Source organism: Arvicola amphibius, chromosome 6, assembly GCF_903992535.2.
Source record: "Arvicola amphibius chromosome 6, mArvAmp1.2, whole genome shotgun sequence".
Taxonomy (NCBI): Eukaryota; Metazoa; Chordata; class Mammalia; order Rodentia; family Cricetidae; genus Arvicola; species Arvicola amphibius.
The window spans coordinates 16,147,251-16,166,295 of record NC_052052.2 but is presented as its reverse complement, the minus strand read 5'-3'; the positions used below and the strand labels follow the sequence as shown (position 1 = coordinate 16,166,295).

Genomic DNA, 19,045 nt, shown 5'->3' with positions numbered 1-19,045 from the left:
AATTACAAATGCTCTATTTTATATATCCAACAATTAAAAAACTTTCACTGTCAAGGCAAGGACAGAAGCTCAACAGTCTAGCTGCCCATGTAGGACCACAGAACAGTATGAGCTATCTTAGAGATCATTGACATTATGTTTTAATAGTTTAACAGGTGCTAGGGAGATAAGCTTTGCAAAGTGCCTGCCACACAAATGGAGGATCTGAGTTCAGAGTCCCAGAATTCACATAAAAACATAATTCAGTGCAGGGGAGACAGAGACAGGACAATCCCTAGGGCTTGCTGGCCAAAACAGCTCAGTCAGTGAGCTCCAGGTTCCGGGAGAGATCCTGTCTCAAAAATAAGGTGGAGAGTGAGAGGGGAGACAACACCAGCCTCTTATGTACACTCACACCCCACACATGTACACACACAGATACAAAAAATAAATAGTAGCACACACCACCTATTACTTTTTCTTCTTATAGCAAAAAGTGTCTGGGTGTGGAGCTGTGTCCTGAAGCAAACACTGCCTGTGATATCCATAATGCCTCCCCCACCTCTTAAATTTTGGTTTTTCAAGATGGAGTTTCTCTTTGTAGTCCTGGCTGTCCTGGAACTTGTTCTGTACACCAGGCTGGACTTAAACTCACAAAGTTCCACCTGAATCTGCCCCCTAAGTGCTGGGATTAAAGGCATGCGCCACCATGTCCGGTGATATCCATAACTTTTGAGCACTTCCTACCTTATAGAACGTGGTAGAATTAGTCTCTATGCACTAGCAACAGAACCATCAAATTATTACCCTCCTTTGTGGTAATAAGGACTGAACCCTAGACCACTTGGCTAAATACATCCCTGTCTTTTTATTTTGAGACAGGGTCTACTTCGATTGCCTAGACTGGTCTTGAACTTAGGATCTTTCTGTCTCAGCCTCTGAAGCAGCTGGAATTGCAGGACTGACACTGTGCTGGGCCAATTTTGATTGAGGTTGTACACAAAGAACATAGAATCTCATTTTTAAGAAATGGGATTTCTTAAAATCTAAAAATCTCAATGGCTGAGTAATCTCTACTCTAGGCGGGCCTTGCTGGCTCTGAGAGAAACTATTTTAGGTTTTTGTTTTGTTTTGAGACAAGGTCTTTCTATTATGTAGCCTTGTCTGTCCTGAAACTTGCTATGTAAACCTGGCTTGAACTCATAGATCTACCTGACTCTGAGTGCCAGGATTAAAGGTGTGTGCCACCACTCACAGCCTAAGGGAGCTATTTTAAAGCAGAAATAATCACAGGCGATCATGGTGCTGCACACCCTTGGCCTGCCCCATCTATCTTCCTGAGACGTCAGTCAGGTTTAACAGAACAAAGCATGGGAATCTGAGCTAGAACTCCAAGCAACAAACTGCTTCTCAGGTATTGACCACAGTAGCTTTAGGGAAATAAAGGGAGTTACACTTTTCCATTCTGCAAAATGCAAAATAACTACTACTCACTTAATTCTTTATATTTCTGAAGCCACAAAGCATCATTTATATTTATAAGCATATAAACAAGGCTCTCTGTACCTGTCCTTTAAGTGAAAAGCTAGTCTACAAGTCAACAGTTCCACATTCTCACTGAGCTATACCACTGGTCAGAAAAGAGACATTAACACGGCTTTTTATATAAGGCAAAAGGAAGAAAAGCTACGAAGAACTCTTTCCAAAACTAAAATGCCTAAAGAATCATCACTTGGGTAAAGCACCAAATACAAATACATTGACTGAGGGAAAAAAAACACACCCTGGGCTGGAGAGATGGCTCAGGAGTTAAGAGCACTTGTTGCTTTTGAGAAGGACTTAGGTTCTATATCCAGCACCCAGATGATAGTTCACAACCATCTGTAATTACAGTAAGAGGGGATCCAACACCCTCTTCTGACCTCCATGGGCAACAGGAACACACTGTGCATAGACATACATACAGGCAAACACCCCTACACATAAAATAAAAAAAAATCTTAAAAAAACAAAATTGGGTCCAAAAAAACTGCCATATCTCTTGTTTAAACTATCAAATGCTCACCAAAAGGGCTGGTCCTCAGATAGGGAGCTTAAGTTGGAACATAATGAGCAACCTTCTATAATATGGCAGCACATACCTGTGCCGTTATGCAAGCTGCTTATCTTATCCTATACTGTGACAAGACAGATTGGTGACCAGGCTTAGGGAGAATTTGCTAGTAGGTATACTATTTTAGAACACAGGTTTAAAAACCATGTGTTACACAAAAATCAACTGCCAGTAACAAACTCACAAAAGGCAGAGCTCTGAGCACTAAGGGTCAATGACAGAGCAACTGCTAGAAGCCTGAGGGCCTGGGTTACATCCCGAACACAGCAAACAAAAATGTCAGCTAAGCACAGGCCTGTTGTCTCAGCACTTGGGTAGCTCAAGTAGGAGGCTCAGGAGCCAGTCACAAAAAAGCTTGTCTAACACTAAAAGCATGTCTGCGGGTATCTCTTTACTATCGCTGCCTTGTTTCCTTACCCCAGCTAGGCTCTTTCCTGCTACTGCCCTCAAACACCTATCTCATCCTGTCACTTCCCTGCTCCAAACTCTCCTCCCAGCACCTCTACAGCAAGGCAGCCGACCGTGGAGCTTGTCTTCTTGCCTCACCAGGATGAGCTCATCCTTCTCTCAGAAACCTTGGCACCTACTCACCTTCCTCAGCCCCAATGTACCCTGCACCTCACAAACGTGCTCCCTCCCCTTTCACACTGCCCCAGCCACTCCCACACACCCTTCTGGAGCAGCTGGTTCTACCCAACCCTCAGCAAATCTGCCTCAACGTAGTGTTGCTGATAGGCTTCTGGGTAATAGATTCTTCAGATCCTCTCTCTCCAAAGCAGAAACAGGACAAATTAAACAAACTGGAAAATGGGAGTTCATTATTCTTCTTTTGTAATATTTTTAATTTCCATAATAAAAATCAGAGGGGGGTTATTTCCAAAAAAGTAGCACTAGAATGAAGTAGAGAACAGTTCTCAATTTTGTATCAAATATGTTAGCCTCTACTATATCCCACCTCTCATTCTACTCTGCTTATCTTGTTAGGTGTTTCTCCAAGCTCTGGAAAGAAATCTGGACGTGTTGGTGGATCTGACCCAAAGCATTTCCTGAACATCAAGCCATAAAAACCCAAGGTACCTAGGATAAATAAGGATATTCCTTGAGATCATCACAAAAAACTCAAAGAGCGGGGAGTCTTACCTTTGGTAACAATAACTAAACATGACATTTCTTCCTCAAAATACAAAGTTAACAATATGCTTACTTACAGTCTCTCTCAGACAATAGACTGTTATCCTGACAGGGGAGTTGGTCAAACTTCTGCTAAACACAAACTTTTGAATTTTACTCATGCCTGCAAAATCAGAACTGCCAGGGCAGCCTAAGCCTGCCTGACCATGGCTTACCCACTGACACTTCTAGACCAATCACCAGGTTCCTGATACTCTCACACCAAGGACAAGAAGCTCCTAGGTCTCTGACCACAAACACCTTAACTAACCTCTCCTTCTGGGCAGTTATCACCATCTGGCTGTTACTGGTCTGCCAGAAGCCCCAGTCTAACTACACACAAAGCGAAGTGACGCACACAGAGCTTAAGCATACAATGGAGGCACAGAACAAAAATATGAAGAGTTAGGTTTAATTCCACAGTCACTTGAAACAAGTAGCCAGGGCAAATTAAGTGCGTGGCCAACCTTCAGTAAACACTTATAGACAAACGCCTAAGCAGACATGTAAGTTTGCACATATACCATCATCCCTTCCTCTATAGCTCAGAATTAAGAAAACAGCCAGGAAAATGCCAACTGTTTCAGTCTGTATATTCACGTCATGCTCAGTAACAGATTCCCCTGAAATTATTTCCAAATCAATAAAGAAAATTTTGAAAAGCTCTGTTTGTCATCAACTTACAGCTTGTCCATTGGCTTCATAAAGTGGGCATTTTTGCTTGATCTTGGCCAGTTCCATATTTACTTGTTTGCTGACAACAGCCATGGGATTCCCTCCTAGAAGAAAACTCAAACAAATTTAGACTATCCTTGAAAAGAAAAACCTCAAAGTCAAAAAAAATTCTTTACTCAAAATAAAAAATGGTACATCCAGCCCTAGTGGCCTAGGCCAGTGCTGAGGCACTTTTGAGGCAGGAGGATAGAGTGTTCAAGTTCTGCTTGGGTTATGTACTGAGACACCCTGTAGAATAAGCAAGGGCTAAGGACCAAGCTCAGTACTAGAGCTTGTCTCCTCCCATGTTCAGGGCACCGAGCTGGATCTCCAGCAGCCTTACCAAAACAAATGAGTGAAACAGCTGAAAACACAGGATGTCAATTACAACTTCTTTTTTAAAGCTCACAGCAAAAAAAAAGTCTAAGACCAACAAGAAAAATGTTAGGGCAGAGGCAGGCAAATCTATCTGTGAGTTCAAGCCCAGCCTGGTCTACAGGATGAGTTCAAGGATAGCCAGAGGTACACAGAGGAACCCTAAAATGTTAAATAAATAACTCATAATCCTCTAAATTAACATTTTAATCACAGATCCTTCTGGGATTTAAGAGTATAGCGTTACAGACTTCACATAAAAAATTATAACCCACTCTATTAAAGTTTAAACTTAGAATACATTGTGAACATGATGTTATGCTATTGAGCTACCTAATCTTCGTGGATATACATGCTTTACTGTATAGTAATTTAATCTTCTAATGTGGTTTCTAATGCTGTGCCATCATAAACAATGTTATGTTAGAAATGATCCAAACACAACATTGTCCACTTGTCTTTTTCTCCTTAATTTCTTTGAATTAAAAAAAAAAAGATACCCAATATCAAAGGAAAAAATGTACAATTTACATTTCTCAGTCTTTGGAATGGATATTAGGCAATTTACCTCCTACTAACAGAAGATCCACCCCTCAGAACTCAACCTGGAGTTTAATTCCCACTTCAAGGCCTTCCTGGTCTACAGAGTGAGTTCCAGGACAGCTGGATTACACAGAGAAACAAGGTCTCAAAAAACCAAAACCAACCAACCAAACAAACAAACAAAAAGATAGACAAGCTTGAGTCCCTTGATTGAATCTTACCTGACCTAGAAGATGAAATCTAAAGGCACCTACAAACCTAAAGTCCCTGTGTCTTGTCATGTGACCCAAAGTACCTCAAGGCTATCGCAAGAATGATCTATCAGATCATTGTCCCTTTGGCCTACCACAACTATAAGGAAATAAACTTTCTTTCGTTTCTGGTTTTTTGAGACAGCGGTTTTTTGTATAAGAGCCCTCACCGTCCTGGAACTTGCTTTGTTGACCAGGCTGGCCTCAAACTCACAAGAGATCCACCTGCCTCTGTCTCCTGAGTGCTAGGATTAAAGGGGTACCACCAAGTCTGGCTTAATTTCTTTCATTATAATTCATTCTTTCATTATAATTCACTGTCTGTGGTATGTCCCTATGATTGACTGTGATGTGTTCCTATGGCTGTCTGTGGTGTCTCCTTATGGCTGTCTATGGTGTGTGTCCCTATAACAGTCTGTCTGTGGTCTGTTACTGGTGAAGAAAACTAACACAACACCATAATCAGTCTATTATAAAACTATTGGTTTAAATTTAAGGTCTAGCCGGGCGGTGGTGGCGCATGCCTTTAATCCCAGCACTCGGGAGGCAGAGGCAGAGGCAGGCGGATCTCTGTGAGTTCGAGGCCAGCCTGGTCTACAAGAGCTAGTTCCAGGCCAGGCTCTAAAAAAAAGCTGCAGAGAAACCCTGTCTCGAAAAACCAAAAAAATTAATTAATTAATTAATTAATTTAAGGTCTGTCTTAGACTGTGTATTGCAGTATCAAATACTAGAACTACTTACCAAGACCAGTTACTACCATGGCTCCAAGATCAGCTACATAGTTTCCTTTTCGAAATGTAGCAACTCGTCCACCTACACGGTCCTGTTTTTAGAAATCAAATGACCATAGTCATTTACTCTGTCTTAACCACATAAGTCAGTACACCAGGATTTACTCTTTCCATAAGAAGAAATGTACTGAGTTTATATTTATCAATAAATAGCACTATGTGCACAAAACACAAACCAATTATAACCTGAAGTGAGGAAAAGAAAGGTGGAAACAGCACGAATGTCAAAAGTGACGTGAAACAAGGCTGACAGCAGGAAGGTCACACCTGCCCAGCTGTTCTAACTGCAGGATGCAGTGGAAATCTACGCTTATAAACTCCAATACTAAACACCAACTTTCTACCACCAAGCTCTGATGCTTGCACTTTATACTACAGTTCACCAAGTTGCACTGGCTGGTTTTAAACTGGTGGTCTCACACAAGTCCAAGTTGTCTGGACTACGGGTACATTGGCTGTTGTAACTGGATCTTTTGCTAGATGACTTCTCTGATAATGTCTTCTTCCAAGCAAACTGATGCCCAGGAACCATGTGTACTGACAAACTGTTACCTTAGCTTTTACTCCTAAACAGGCCTAGGCTTATGTCTAGCAATTAAAGTTTTGAGAATAGAAAAACTTTACTAAGCTATAGTGATAAAATTATGGAAAGTATCAAAAGTACTTTCTGAAAACTTCAAAAACACAACAAAAAAAACAATATAATTTATCACCAAAAAGGTATTGTTGTCTACAAAAAGTTAGTTTATAAACACCCCAAACTGAAAGGCTAACTTTAGGGGCTGGAGACAGCTTAGTGGTTAAGAGTACTGGATGCTCTTGTAGAGGACCTGAGTTCAGTTCCCAACACCCACACCGGATTACTTAAAACCAACTGTAATCAAATTCAGGAGATTTGATGCTGCCTTCTGTATTCCTCAGGAACCTGCATTCACATGTGCATACATCCACACAGATACATGCATAAAACACATAATTACAAATTTTAAAACAGAGAAAAAGACGAAGAGTGCTAATTGTAAAAAAAAAAAAATCATTTTCTAAAGATTTATTGTCAAAAATGCTGTACCTAAACTTAGATCAATGGTAGAATATTTACTTAGCTACTATGTGTAAGGCTGTGAGTTTGATTCCCAGTACCAGACAATCATGATGTAAATAAAAGCTACAGGTGCAACTTTACCCACTATGCAGTATCCAAAGATGCTCTATTACACCACAGAAACCAGCCTTGGTAAACACAAATTATCCAATTCTTTAATTTGCAACAGGTACTCCTTATCATGTTTCCATTAGGTCAGGCCTCTAATCCCAAGTCTAACTCTTACCCTGGCTTCCAGAAGAGTGACATCCATCCCAAAACTTTGTAGCTGTCGAGCTGCTGCTAAGCCGGAAACACCTGAACCTATAATAATCACCTTTCCTGTCTTTTTAGCTAAAAAGGAGGAGAAAAAAGAACAACAACAAAAAAATTAGAGTATTTTGTTGTAGTTTGGAGTTCGTATTTTCTTCCTCATGAAAACGTCTGGTTTCTTAACATAATGTCTTAAACAATTCAGTTGCTTTCAAACTGCAGAAACTGTGAAAACAACAAATGTCTGAAGCTTGTAAAAATTAATTCAACACTATAAGCTTATAACCAAATATACAAGCTTGAATTGTATTAATCGGGAATGTGAAATTCTGTGGTCTAACCTCTGGAAGGCCCACTCACCCACTCACGACTGTACAGTGAGCCATTCTCTTTAAGGGTTTACTTCTGTTTAACTTAGTATTCTTTTCTGAAAAATTCTTCTATTCTTTACAGAATATCTTTGTCTCTTAGATCCCTGGCAGACATTATTCAAACAGCATGAAAAGGGCAAATACTTAGGAAAAGACCCACAGGAGGAAAGACTCAAACCTCTGCTGCGTAACGGACCTCTCACATTTCTAACGGCTTTTTAATTCCAATTTTTAAAAATTGGAAATTAATCTTTTCCCTAAGACCTTTTCAAATAGGAAATCCAAGGAAATGTAGATTTACCTTATTTTAAATTTAACTTATGAGATTGGGAATATTTTCACTAGTGGGACCTTATAAATAAAAGTAAAATGTCACAGCATCATGAATACTAAACACAGGTCTAAAAGTATTAAAAACCACTTAGTTCATTTGGTGGATGAACCCTTACTTGGTAAGGGTTTTATCCTCTTATAGATGCCAAAATTGATGAGACCATGGCGCTCCAAGTAGCTATGAACGCGGTGGACCAGCACAGTGTCACCTGCGGAGCAAATGAAAAGCATGTTTATATTTCCCACAGTTGAAACAGGAATGTCTTCTAACGCTTTTTCTCCAATGTGAAGTCACACTACACACAACTCATGTGGCCCTTCATCATGTGATGCCTTTAGCAAACTAAGTCACAGAACTATTAGGCTATAACATAGTACAAAATGTTCAACACAGAAATTAAATTTGGGAGGGAGGGGCATGAATTGCTGTTTGGAGACAGAATCTCAAGCTGAGGCTGGTCTCAAATTTGCTATATAGCTGAGGCTTTCCCTGAACTAATGATCCTCCTGCTTCCACCTCCTGAATGCTTAGGTCAGAGGCATGGGCTCACATACCTGGCTAAACTGACATTTTAAAAATGATATTACATTATAGATAAAATAGAGAACAAACCTTTGCAAGGCATGAACAATGTTCATATATTTTAGCAAAAACTTCCTAAGACTTCGTTGGTGGTAAACAGAAAGATAATCAGGTAACTAGCCAATCAAATACGAAAGTATTTCACATATCCAAGTGAGATAATAGATCTGGAAAAGCATTTAGAAATCTGCATCAATACAATCTACAAATCAGGAAAGCAAACAAAACTGGAACTTTATAAAGGTCATTTATGCACATCACAAGATGAAATAAAGCTGTGAAGCCCCTAAAGGGCTTCTCCAGCAAGCACAGTACTTACTGTTGTAAGGGGCTTCCAACTGTTGGAGAGTAGCCTCAAATGTCAGTTGAATCTTTGGGTTGTCCAGCCACAACTGCAACTATATTTAAATGACATAAAGTTGTATTACATGCCACAGACACGTCACCTGATTAGTTGTAAAATCATCTTTTAAGACTTTAACTATGAGTTTCATACTATGACATCTCATACCTCCAGCTCCCACGGACATGAAAACACGCACACACACACAAAATAAAAAACAATAAAAATAAGTCTTAAATACACTTCACCTGATTAGTTGTAAAATCATCTTTTAAGACTTTAACTATGAGTTTCTTATTTTCATATAAAGAGTGAGGGTTACAATGCCGACAAGGAAACTATACTGTTTGACACAAAGCTGCACCAAAATAGTGAATTTCAATAGAAGCTGGAGACTATTTGGTCTAAAGAAGAAAGATTCCTTCCTAGAAAGCAGCTAGGATTTAAGCTTGGGGTTTATGTAATTCCAGATACCGAACAGATAAAAATCATAATCATTCAGGGGCCAAAAAGTATCGGTGATGATTCCTCAGTTCTGGGTTGTACAGCTAAATGAGTTGGTGAATGGGGCCCAATAAAAAACACAAACCACACCATGAGTCTAATTCTAAGACCACCAAGAGGAGGTACAAGATAGGAAGCTCAGAGGAGTAAGGTCTGCAGTGTGATAATGCAGTGACTGTACAGAAGACTCCTAGAGGAAAAGGACAAAGAAGACATCACATAATGGCCAGTTGGAAAGCATCTGACTACATGGCAGAGATACAGGAGAAAATAAACACACTGTGAGGTCAAGAGAGTAGTATGTTTAGAAGCAAACAGGAACACTGAATTATTTCAAAGCCTGCAGATTGAAGAATGAAATGATTATAGTATAGTCAATGGTTCTCAGTGAGCTTTAACAGGAATTCTCAAAGTGAACAGGCATACACATACATATACACACACAAATATTTACAAAATACAGACCAGGATGAATACCATCATATTTAAATCCTGCTTTAAAAAAAAAAAACTGTTCTATAAATTAAGTCCTAACCAAGGAATTTAATTTGGTTAGAGAAAAATAAACCAATTACAATGGGATATGGCTAGCGCTACATAGACACTCTACTTCTTGAAGGGCTACAATCAAAGAAGAATGCAATCACTCCATATCCATGGCTCAAGCTCTTCGACCTCAGCTCCTTCCTCTTTCCATCCTGAGCTAGAATAAATAAATAAAGCTCAGGTCCGAGCTCTACTTCAGTCATCAAGTCAGAAGACAGATGTAGTCAAAAGTCAAGGAATAGACACCATCACTGCAGCAAAAAGCAACTGCTAGCCAGAAACTAAAACACTAACTTGGGTCAATCTTTCTCCAGCACTTCTCTCCACCCAACCCCACCCCAAAAGAGCTGAGACAAATTTATGTTTCAATGTATATTCTTAATATATTAATGAGGCATGAGAAGGATCCAAAAAAAAAAAAATGCATGCCCACAAAATCCCAACGTGTAGAAATGAAACTACTCATGTCAGACAGCTCCAGCTCTGGGACATCTCATACCTCCAGCTCCCACAGACATGAAAACACGCACACACACACAAAATCAAAAACAATAAAAATAAGTCTTAAATACCCAAAAGAAAAACAATTTACCTCTGGCAATGGTTAAATACAGGATAAAAAAAATGCAAAACTTTTCTGACCTATTTTTTGTTTTCTGTATTCCCTATAAAAGTCATAGGTAATTTTCAAAATCCAAATGAAAAAAAAAGGATACTTACTGTGCGGTTCCTGATGAAGAGAAAAACCTTCTGTGTCTGCTGGGGCCCACTAATGATGTCTGGGAAGCAAGCTGCTTCCTGAGAGGTCATCCGGTCATGGGGAAGTCTGCTTTGAAAAGCTGCACCCTCCACACCTGGCAAAGGAAGCAGAGGAGCACTAGAACAGTGCAAGTGGGCACAGAGCAGCGATAATGAAATCTCCAACTTCTCTTCTGCCCGAAGAGGATCTGTAAAGCTTTGCCTAATTCATAGACTAATACTACCTTAAAAGTGTTTTGTTTGTTTTTTAAATTTTGCCTCATCGAGGCCAGCCTGTTCTACAAGAGCTAGTTCCAGGACAGCCTCTAAAGCTACAGAGAAACCCTGTCTCAAAAAACTAAAATAAATAAATGAATGAATGAATGAATGAATAAATAAATAAATAAATTTTGCCTCGAAGGTTAAAATTTCAGGCACTACTTCAAGCTTAACATCTCAAAGTTTAAAGTTTAAAATGAATTACTTTATAACAAGTCATTTAGAATATTTTTATTCATTGAACAGGTAATACTAAATTATATTCTAATTAAAATGAGTGTCATAACATACAATAAAATTTAAAGAAAAAAACAAGTTAAAGTACACTAACAGAGGAAGGAGTAAAGAATGTAGTCACAAGCCTTCATTTGAGATTGCAGCATGAAATGGAAAGTCAAAGGCTGAAAACTCAAAAATAGAAAAATACACAATCTCATCAAGAGCAGGATGTATTAGTCCCTATTATGGAGAGTTGGCAAGAGGGTGGAGAATTAAGCAAACTATAATGGTTAAGTCAGAAGAAGGCCAAGAATTTACTTTTTCTGTGAGCAACATTAGAAATACCTCACTCTGTACAAGTGCTGCTTACACATACGACGGAGTGTGCTCATACATTACACAAAGTGAGTTATTCTAAAATTATCTTAATTGACTTCTAAATATTTTATAAGCTAGCGGTAAAACTCATCTTTGTAAGGGATTCCTGGAAAGCCACGCACACCCTGGGGTTACAATTCCAACACCTTAAAAACACTAAACTGGCATTTCAACAACCAGATAGGCCTGGGTGCAGCTCAAGAGTAGTATACGTGCCTAGCTAGCCCTAGGTTCAATCCCCAGCCAGCTTCTACTCCAAAAACAGGAAAGGGACAAGAAACGGTTTCTGAATTCAGTATCATTAAGTACTATAGTAGGAAGCAAAGCAAGACAAAAATATCTATATTTAATATTTTAAGGTCTTAAAACAAAAAGTTAGAAGCAATGATTAAAGGGATTAGTAAAGACTAGAATTAAAAACATAGCAGGTACAAATTTAACTTGAAGTCTGTACTACTCTAAGGGATCTGTTTCCATAATGACATTCAAATGACAATCACTACTTAAACTAACAGTTAACAAACAGGCCAAGTAAAACTGCCCAGAGCTGACAAAGGCTACACGTTAAAAACAGTTCTCAGAAAAAAGCACTATCTACCACTAGGTGGTTGAGGGCAAAAAAATCATGTGTCGCACATCACTAAGTAAAACCAACAATCCTATTTAACTCCAACCCAAAACCAAAGATTGTCAGAACAATTAAATATTCCTTAAGGGATAAAATAAGAACTACATTGCTTCCGGGGGCACGTGATATTACAAGAGAAAGAGGTGGAGAGTGTTAGCGGGGCAAAATTTTCTAAAATTATACAGCTTTGATGTCCCTGACCGCTACCCCCAAACCAAAACTGAACAACAACAACAAAAAAATCAAACCCCAAATATCTTAAATTCTTATAATGAACAGTTAGTTATCTATTCATTACTGTTTAGTGCTTGAACCAAATACTGTCTAGTCCATGTGTATACTATTATCATGAAAATGAACAATTTCTCTCAAATCTTCATTAAATTCCATTTCTCATCTGACCACAGTGATGTGTATCATAATGCCAGCACACTAGAGGCTAAGACATGAGGATCATTAGATTTAAGGCCAACCTGGGCTATGGCAAAACCCCACACCACATACCCAAACAAAACATCAATACAACCTTTTCTAGCCTGCTAAAAATAATTTTCTTTCTTAGCTGTACTATTATATCCTGTATGCTTAAAAAGTGGCCAATTACTTAACATTTCTACAATGGATAATTTTTTAATGATGGCAGGAAAAACTATGTGGAAAATAATCCCCCAAAATTTCATGACATTTGGTTCCAAGATGCAAGTGTTCTTAGAGAAAACAAAACAAATTCTCATACACGTGGCTACCTTTGGGCATCTGAAGTGTAGGTAACAATTAAGTTATTTACTTGACATGGAAATTTCAAAGTAGTTCTCTAAATCAGAAATCAAAATTACTATACAAATGTAATTAAAGGAACTAAAAAAGTGGTATTAACACATTAGAAACAACATCACTTTACAGTACTATCTTCCTGAACTGACATTGCAGTACTAAGTTCTCAAGTTAACACAGCCCCTAGGAACACTCAGTGAGCGCTGAGATGACTGCCCAAGAGCACAGACCCACCATGGGCACGTGCAAGCTTGGCACACTCCTCAGTACTGCCAACAAGTCAAATCAAAACTCTCACAAATCACACAGATCTATCTCCTTTACAAGAAACCTGCTGACTTGCATAATGTCCCGTTTGTTTAAGTAACCATAAAATTCAGAAGTTATTTGCACTTGGCTCTGGAAGTTTCCACTTATATGTTTGGGTGAGCTTAACACACTTTATTATTCTAGAAATGTCACAAAGATGCTGTTTAAATTTTTAAAGAGCCCCAGTTTGCCTAGTTTCAGTCCTGTCTCCCACCCCTCACAGTTAAGCTCTAGAATGGCTTTCCTTCCAGACTGCAATCGCGCTGAAGTATAATGTCCTTTCTGATCATCTGATGCTGTCCCAGAAAACGTACAAACCTTCTTTTCTTAAAGAAACAACCTAGATTTCACAGGGTGAGTCAATTAGAAAAGAAGAAAGGAGGGAGGTAGAAGTGAGTATTTTATGCCACAAAATTATTTTGTCCTGATTTTTATGAGATGCAAATGGCATTCTGACTAGTTACAGAGAAGTTAGAGAAAGAAGGCCTCCACGTAACATTTGCCTCTGATAATTCTTTAAATAAAAGAGAATCCAGGAAGAAAGTGAGAACAAAAGCCTGATGGGATCTACATAAAGTCTTTTCTTAAAATCAGCAGAAGTGAATCAAGTCCTACAATGATTTTAAAATAAAGAGTAAAGACAGGAAGAAAAAAGCAAAGTCATGAGTTCTCATACTTACACTTTTTATCTTTAGGGTAAGTATACTGACATCATTATACAAAGCAGTCTATACTCTAAGAAGTCCCTGGGTTCTTTTCATAGCTGCTGGTTTATTGCTGGCCAGCTCATTAAGCTTTTTTTTTTTTTAGGGGTTTCCTTTGGGCTCTAACTCATAAACAAGGATATACAAGACTACTGTTTGAAGGCAGGAAGCCAGACAAGATGGCCTCAAGCTCCCTTCCAGCTCTAAGATTTAGAAGACACACAGCAACATGGATTTTAAGAAACCAAGACACAATCCTGACAACAAAAAAACCCCCAAGGGTTGCCTGGCTTCATTTGGAGAAGAATGCTGATGACTTAGGCATGTTTTAAATTCTGATTATGTCATGTGTATATACATGCTTCTGAACATGGTAAGATCTAACCTAAGAAAGGGTTTGGAGGGTCCACAACATTCACTTCCCTCGTGGCAACAGCCAGAACCTGCTCTACAGTTTCACATGACAGTTTGTTGTTTACCAGCAATACATTATAATCTGTTTATTTAAGCAAAGAAGATTTCAAAAAACAAGAAAACTTGGTTTCCTTGAGATTAAGACTCTAGAGGCTGTCCCCAATCGTGTTTCAAAGAAGATCTCCTGCATCATTCAGTAAGGGCATTCTCTCTGATTATAAACCTCTAGTGCTTGGGTCAGTGTGGAAAGATTTCCACTTCCAACAATTCAAATCCCCTTGACCACTAACTACCAACTGCTCTATCTCCAAGGAACTACCCCTGATTCAAAACAAAACACAAATATGTTTTGAGCCTGCTAGACACAAACTGCAAGAGACAAATAATCTATATTTAATGAGACGACAGCCTTCAACAATAAGCAATAAGTATTCCAATTTTAGCCAAGAGTCTAAATAAACCAGCTATGGGCCCTGGCACACACAGACACACACACACACATTCTTCAAACACAAAAGGGATGAAACACAAACATGTTATTTCCAATTCTTGGAATAAGCTTAATTGTTCCAAATGATGGCCCTATAAATCCTTTACTTTTTCCTTTCCTAGAAGTAAAAATCCATTGTTTGGTCTGAGAAGAGAAAGTCCTTTGAATATGCTTTTTTAAAGGGTGATTTTTTTTTTTTACCCTAGAACAAAATAATTCAACTGTAAAGAGATTACATACTATTAATTGGAAAAAGTACCCAACGTCAACAATTACACCTATAAAATGCTACCTAGATTCTAGTCCTAGAATACCTCAGCTTTAAGACTTGAGTCCATGGCTTCTTGTCTGTGTCTAGTACTATGTTTCTCTTTAAAGGTCCCATGATTCCCGAGAAAAGTACCCGCCATCTCAAAAACATGAAGAAGAAATGGAGGGCTGAGATCGGCCTGAGGACTTCAACAGAGTCTGCCTGACTATGTTCTGGCTACGCTCTCTACTTATACTACTCTGTCCTGTGGGTTACATTACTGCTGTGCTTCTGGCTACAATGAAAATACCATAGCCAAAAACACTTGCAAGCATCAATTACTCCCTGACTTGGCGGCTCTTGCTAAAGTGGCAAGCATCTAATGCCACCCTCACCTGATGCTTGGCCGTCTCCATACCCTCCAGAAATGTCGTCTTGAAGTCCTCCTGCTTGTCCTGTGGAAGGAAAGAGGAGAACTCAGGGACCTTACTCCATAAATTAAGATATTATCTGGACATAAAGGCCTAATAGTTGGCGACTCAAGAATTTACCACCAACTAGTAAACCCGTATCAGAGCACTCCTTCTGGAATGAAGGCCCAGGATATTACATCATCTTTCAAATTCTGGTCAGGAATTTTCAACTTCACATGCTGATCCTTGTTGAAAGGCAGTTGAGCAAAGTACATGGTATTTCTAATTCCTAAATTCTTGCTGCTAGTCTTGTTAAGTAAGTCTGGATGGGACGGGAGATGGATTCCAATGTCTTTTAAGTAACTGTGCTAGACTGACAAGGACTACAGGACCTGAAACTGCAACAATTCAGCATCAAAGTCTCTTAGTTTTCTATCTAAAACTACAACAAGCAAATGACTGACAATCTTAGTAAAATACTGTCCTCATCAAAGCAGGGGCTGTAACTCAAAGTTCAGCACCAACAGTAGTTTTGTTAACCATAAACAGAAGATAGGATGTCAGTAAAGACACAAGACCAAGCTGCAGACAGACATGCTTGTGGAAGGATGGTAGGGGAAATTATACCTTAAGTTATATTCTAAGCCCAGCTTAAAAAAACAAAACAAAACAAAAATCCCCTCAATGGCACTGTGGAGAACTTCAAGAATCAAAGCTTTAAATTCAATCATAAAATATCATCAACAACTGTCTTGTACAATCTATCACCAAGACAGACACCATGACTGTCTGCTTCCAGGCTCCTGGTACACTGCAAGGAGTCACCGTGTGGTCTTTCAGAGTAGGAACACACAATCTCACAGTGATCTGAACTGAGACAAGCTTCAATGGACAGTTTATTTTAAACTATCCTCACATGACAGCACTGAGTTGTAAAAAAGTTACAGCCCTCAAAAATATTTCAAAAATATGAAACACAAGCAGTGACTTGACAACAGAATGTGATGGTTGATGGCAGACAACAGGTTTAAAGATCATTTTCCTATGCTCGTCTAAAGGAACCACTAGGTTCTAGAAGGTTCTTCTTAGACAAATACAATGTGTATGATTAGTTATGTCGAGCCCCTAGGAAACAGCACATAAGCATGATGAGAATACCGAAATGCTAAACCTAATCTGCAAACTAATCTTGGGAACACAGGTCCTACAATTTAAACCAGAAATGTTTACTCTTGGTATGATTTTTATTTCTAAAAGTGTTGTGGGTTAATATATAATATATATCGTCATTGTTGGTTTGTTTCCCCCACAGAACCATGTAGATCAGAATATTAAATCATATTTAGAAAAAGTAAGAGAAAAAAGCTCATAACAGTAAACAAATACAGTTCAGAATAACATTTTAAGCTAGGCAGTGGTGGGGCACACCTTTAATCCCAGCCCTCAGGAGACAGAGGCAGGTGGATTCCCCCGGTTCGAGGCCAGTCTTTTCTACACAGTGAGTACCAGGACAGTCAGGGCTATACAGAGAAACTCTGATTCAAAATACCAGAAGAAAGAAGAAAGAAGAGTAGAACATTAGCTGTTCTCTCTCAAATGATGTTCCCAACTTATTGCAGAGACATTTCATACTTAAAAAAAATAAATCAAATAGAAAAGCAAAAGCACTTTCAACTGGCTATTGAGCCTCAATTATTCCACCCTTCCATTCTTATCATTTCCTTTTCTCTAACTAGATGCCATACAATAAGCAAATCTGTTTGAGCTATTATTAATGGTACTCAACAAAAAAGATACATTTTTTACTCCTGATTATTGTCCTACAAAGAATATAGCAAAAAAGCAAGGAAGGGCAGTCTTTCTTGCTTCTGCTTTTAAAACTTCATTTTAAAAAGTCTTATAAAGACACTGAGCTAGGTGCATGCCTATAACCCCCAATTACATGGGAGGCTGAAGTTGGAAGATGCCAAGATCAAGTTCAGCCTTGGCTACATAGAAAAGTCTGTTCTTAAAAAAAGATACTGTTAATTGATAATATATAGGAGAAATCTGGAAGCTATCAAAATCTTGAAAGTATTTTTAAAAGCTCTTTCATACTAAGGTTTACTTAGGAAAAAAATTAAGAGAATGAATGCAAAAGATAAGAACCGATGGAAAATGCTGGGCAGTCTTTAATCTCAGCACTCAGGAGGCAGAGGCAGGTGGATCTCTGAGTTAGAGACCAGTGATTGCCAGACCATGCAAGGAAAAACCTGTTTTGAAACAAAACAAAACAAAAAACAAATAGAACTGATGAAAGACAAAGCTAAAACATGTTTAATACGTCTTAGAAAGATTTATCTCTTGGCTGAAAGTTTAATTAATTTATTTATTTATTGGTTTTTCGAGACAGGGTTTCCCTGTAGTTTCTAGAGCCTGTCCTGGAGCTAGCTCTTGTAGACCAGGCTGGCCTTGAACTCAGAGATCCGCCTGCCTCTGCCTCCCGAGTGCTGGGATTAAAGGCGTGCGCCACCACCGCCCAGCTGCATCACTGTTATATCCCCAGCCCAGACACTTTTTTTTTTTTAAGACAGGCTCTCATATATTCCAGGATGGCCTTGAACTGCTCCTGCTTTCATCTAGAAAGCACTCTGCCAATTCAGCTACAGCCCCAGCCCTGCCAGGTATCTTTATTAGTATTCTGGATGAACTTCCTTTTGAGTCAGGGTCTATACAACTTTACAAGTTTCAAAGTTGGGACTACAATCACAGGCCATCACACGCAGCTCATTTTCTTCATAATAGCACAGATATAAACTCTAAGAGCTAACTTTCCATTCAGGTAACAAATCATACATAAAATGTCTTATTCATCTGATCTGGGATTCTCCAGCTCAGAACTCTCCTGACATGTAAAAGCAAGCAAGCACTTATCTTTAATAAGTACAAATTTAAGATAAACAATGAAAAGTACTCAAAAGCAACATTTTTGATGGCACCGCCTTCAGTTTTCATCTCAACCACTATATGAGCACACAAGTGCACAAACATGCAAAAAAGAATTCCTCAAGCACTTAGGTCATGTGTGCACAGCTTCTCGAAATCGAGAATAAGTCTTTTAAAAAAAAACTATCTTTATTCTATACATATTGGTGTTTTGCCTGCATGCATGTCTGCATAGAGATGGCAGATCTGGAACTGGAGTTACAGACAGCTGTGAGCTGCCATGTGGCTGCTGGGAATTGAACTCAGGTCCTTAACCACTGAGCCATTTCTCCAGCCCCTGGAGAATAAGTCTTTAGCTTATCTTCTGTAGCAGCTGTGCTCCAGTTCCACCACTGACTAGAAGCTTCCTCATCTTGATTCAAATTCCCAAGGGACTAGTTTTCCAGCATCTTAAACAGAAGTCAGTTGACCTTCAAATATTCAAATACAGGGAGGTGAACATCCCCAGTATGCTGATCCCCAAAAATTCCTATTCTGACTAGTTTCTTGAAATT

At 38.9% G+C, this 19,045-nt stretch overlaps 1 protein-coding gene across 2 annotated transcripts in view; it reads right to left on the bottom strand.

Moving 5' to 3' along the window:
• Kdm1a (lysine demethylase 1A) overlaps positions 1-19,045 on the bottom strand; it is a 47,774-nt gene that overhangs the window by 12,913 nt on the left and 15,816 nt on the right. Inside the window, exons 3-9 of one of the 2 annotated variants that reach the window (XM_038333871.2) lie at positions 15,549-15,608; positions 10,691-10,824; positions 8,897-8,975; positions 8,111-8,203; positions 7,265-7,371; positions 5,887-5,968; positions 3,947-4,041 (exon numbers count right to left, since the gene is read on the bottom strand). In XM_038333871.2, coding sequence (XP_038189799.1) covers positions 3,947-4,041; positions 5,887-5,968; positions 7,265-7,371; positions 8,111-8,203; positions 8,897-8,975; positions 10,691-10,824; positions 15,549-15,608 — 650 coding nt within the window. The remainder of the gene's footprint in view (positions 1-3,946; positions 4,042-5,886; positions 5,969-7,264; positions 7,372-8,110; positions 8,204-8,896; positions 8,976-10,690; positions 10,825-15,548; positions 15,609-19,045) is intronic. The other variant, XM_038333872.2, reaches the window with a different exon arrangement.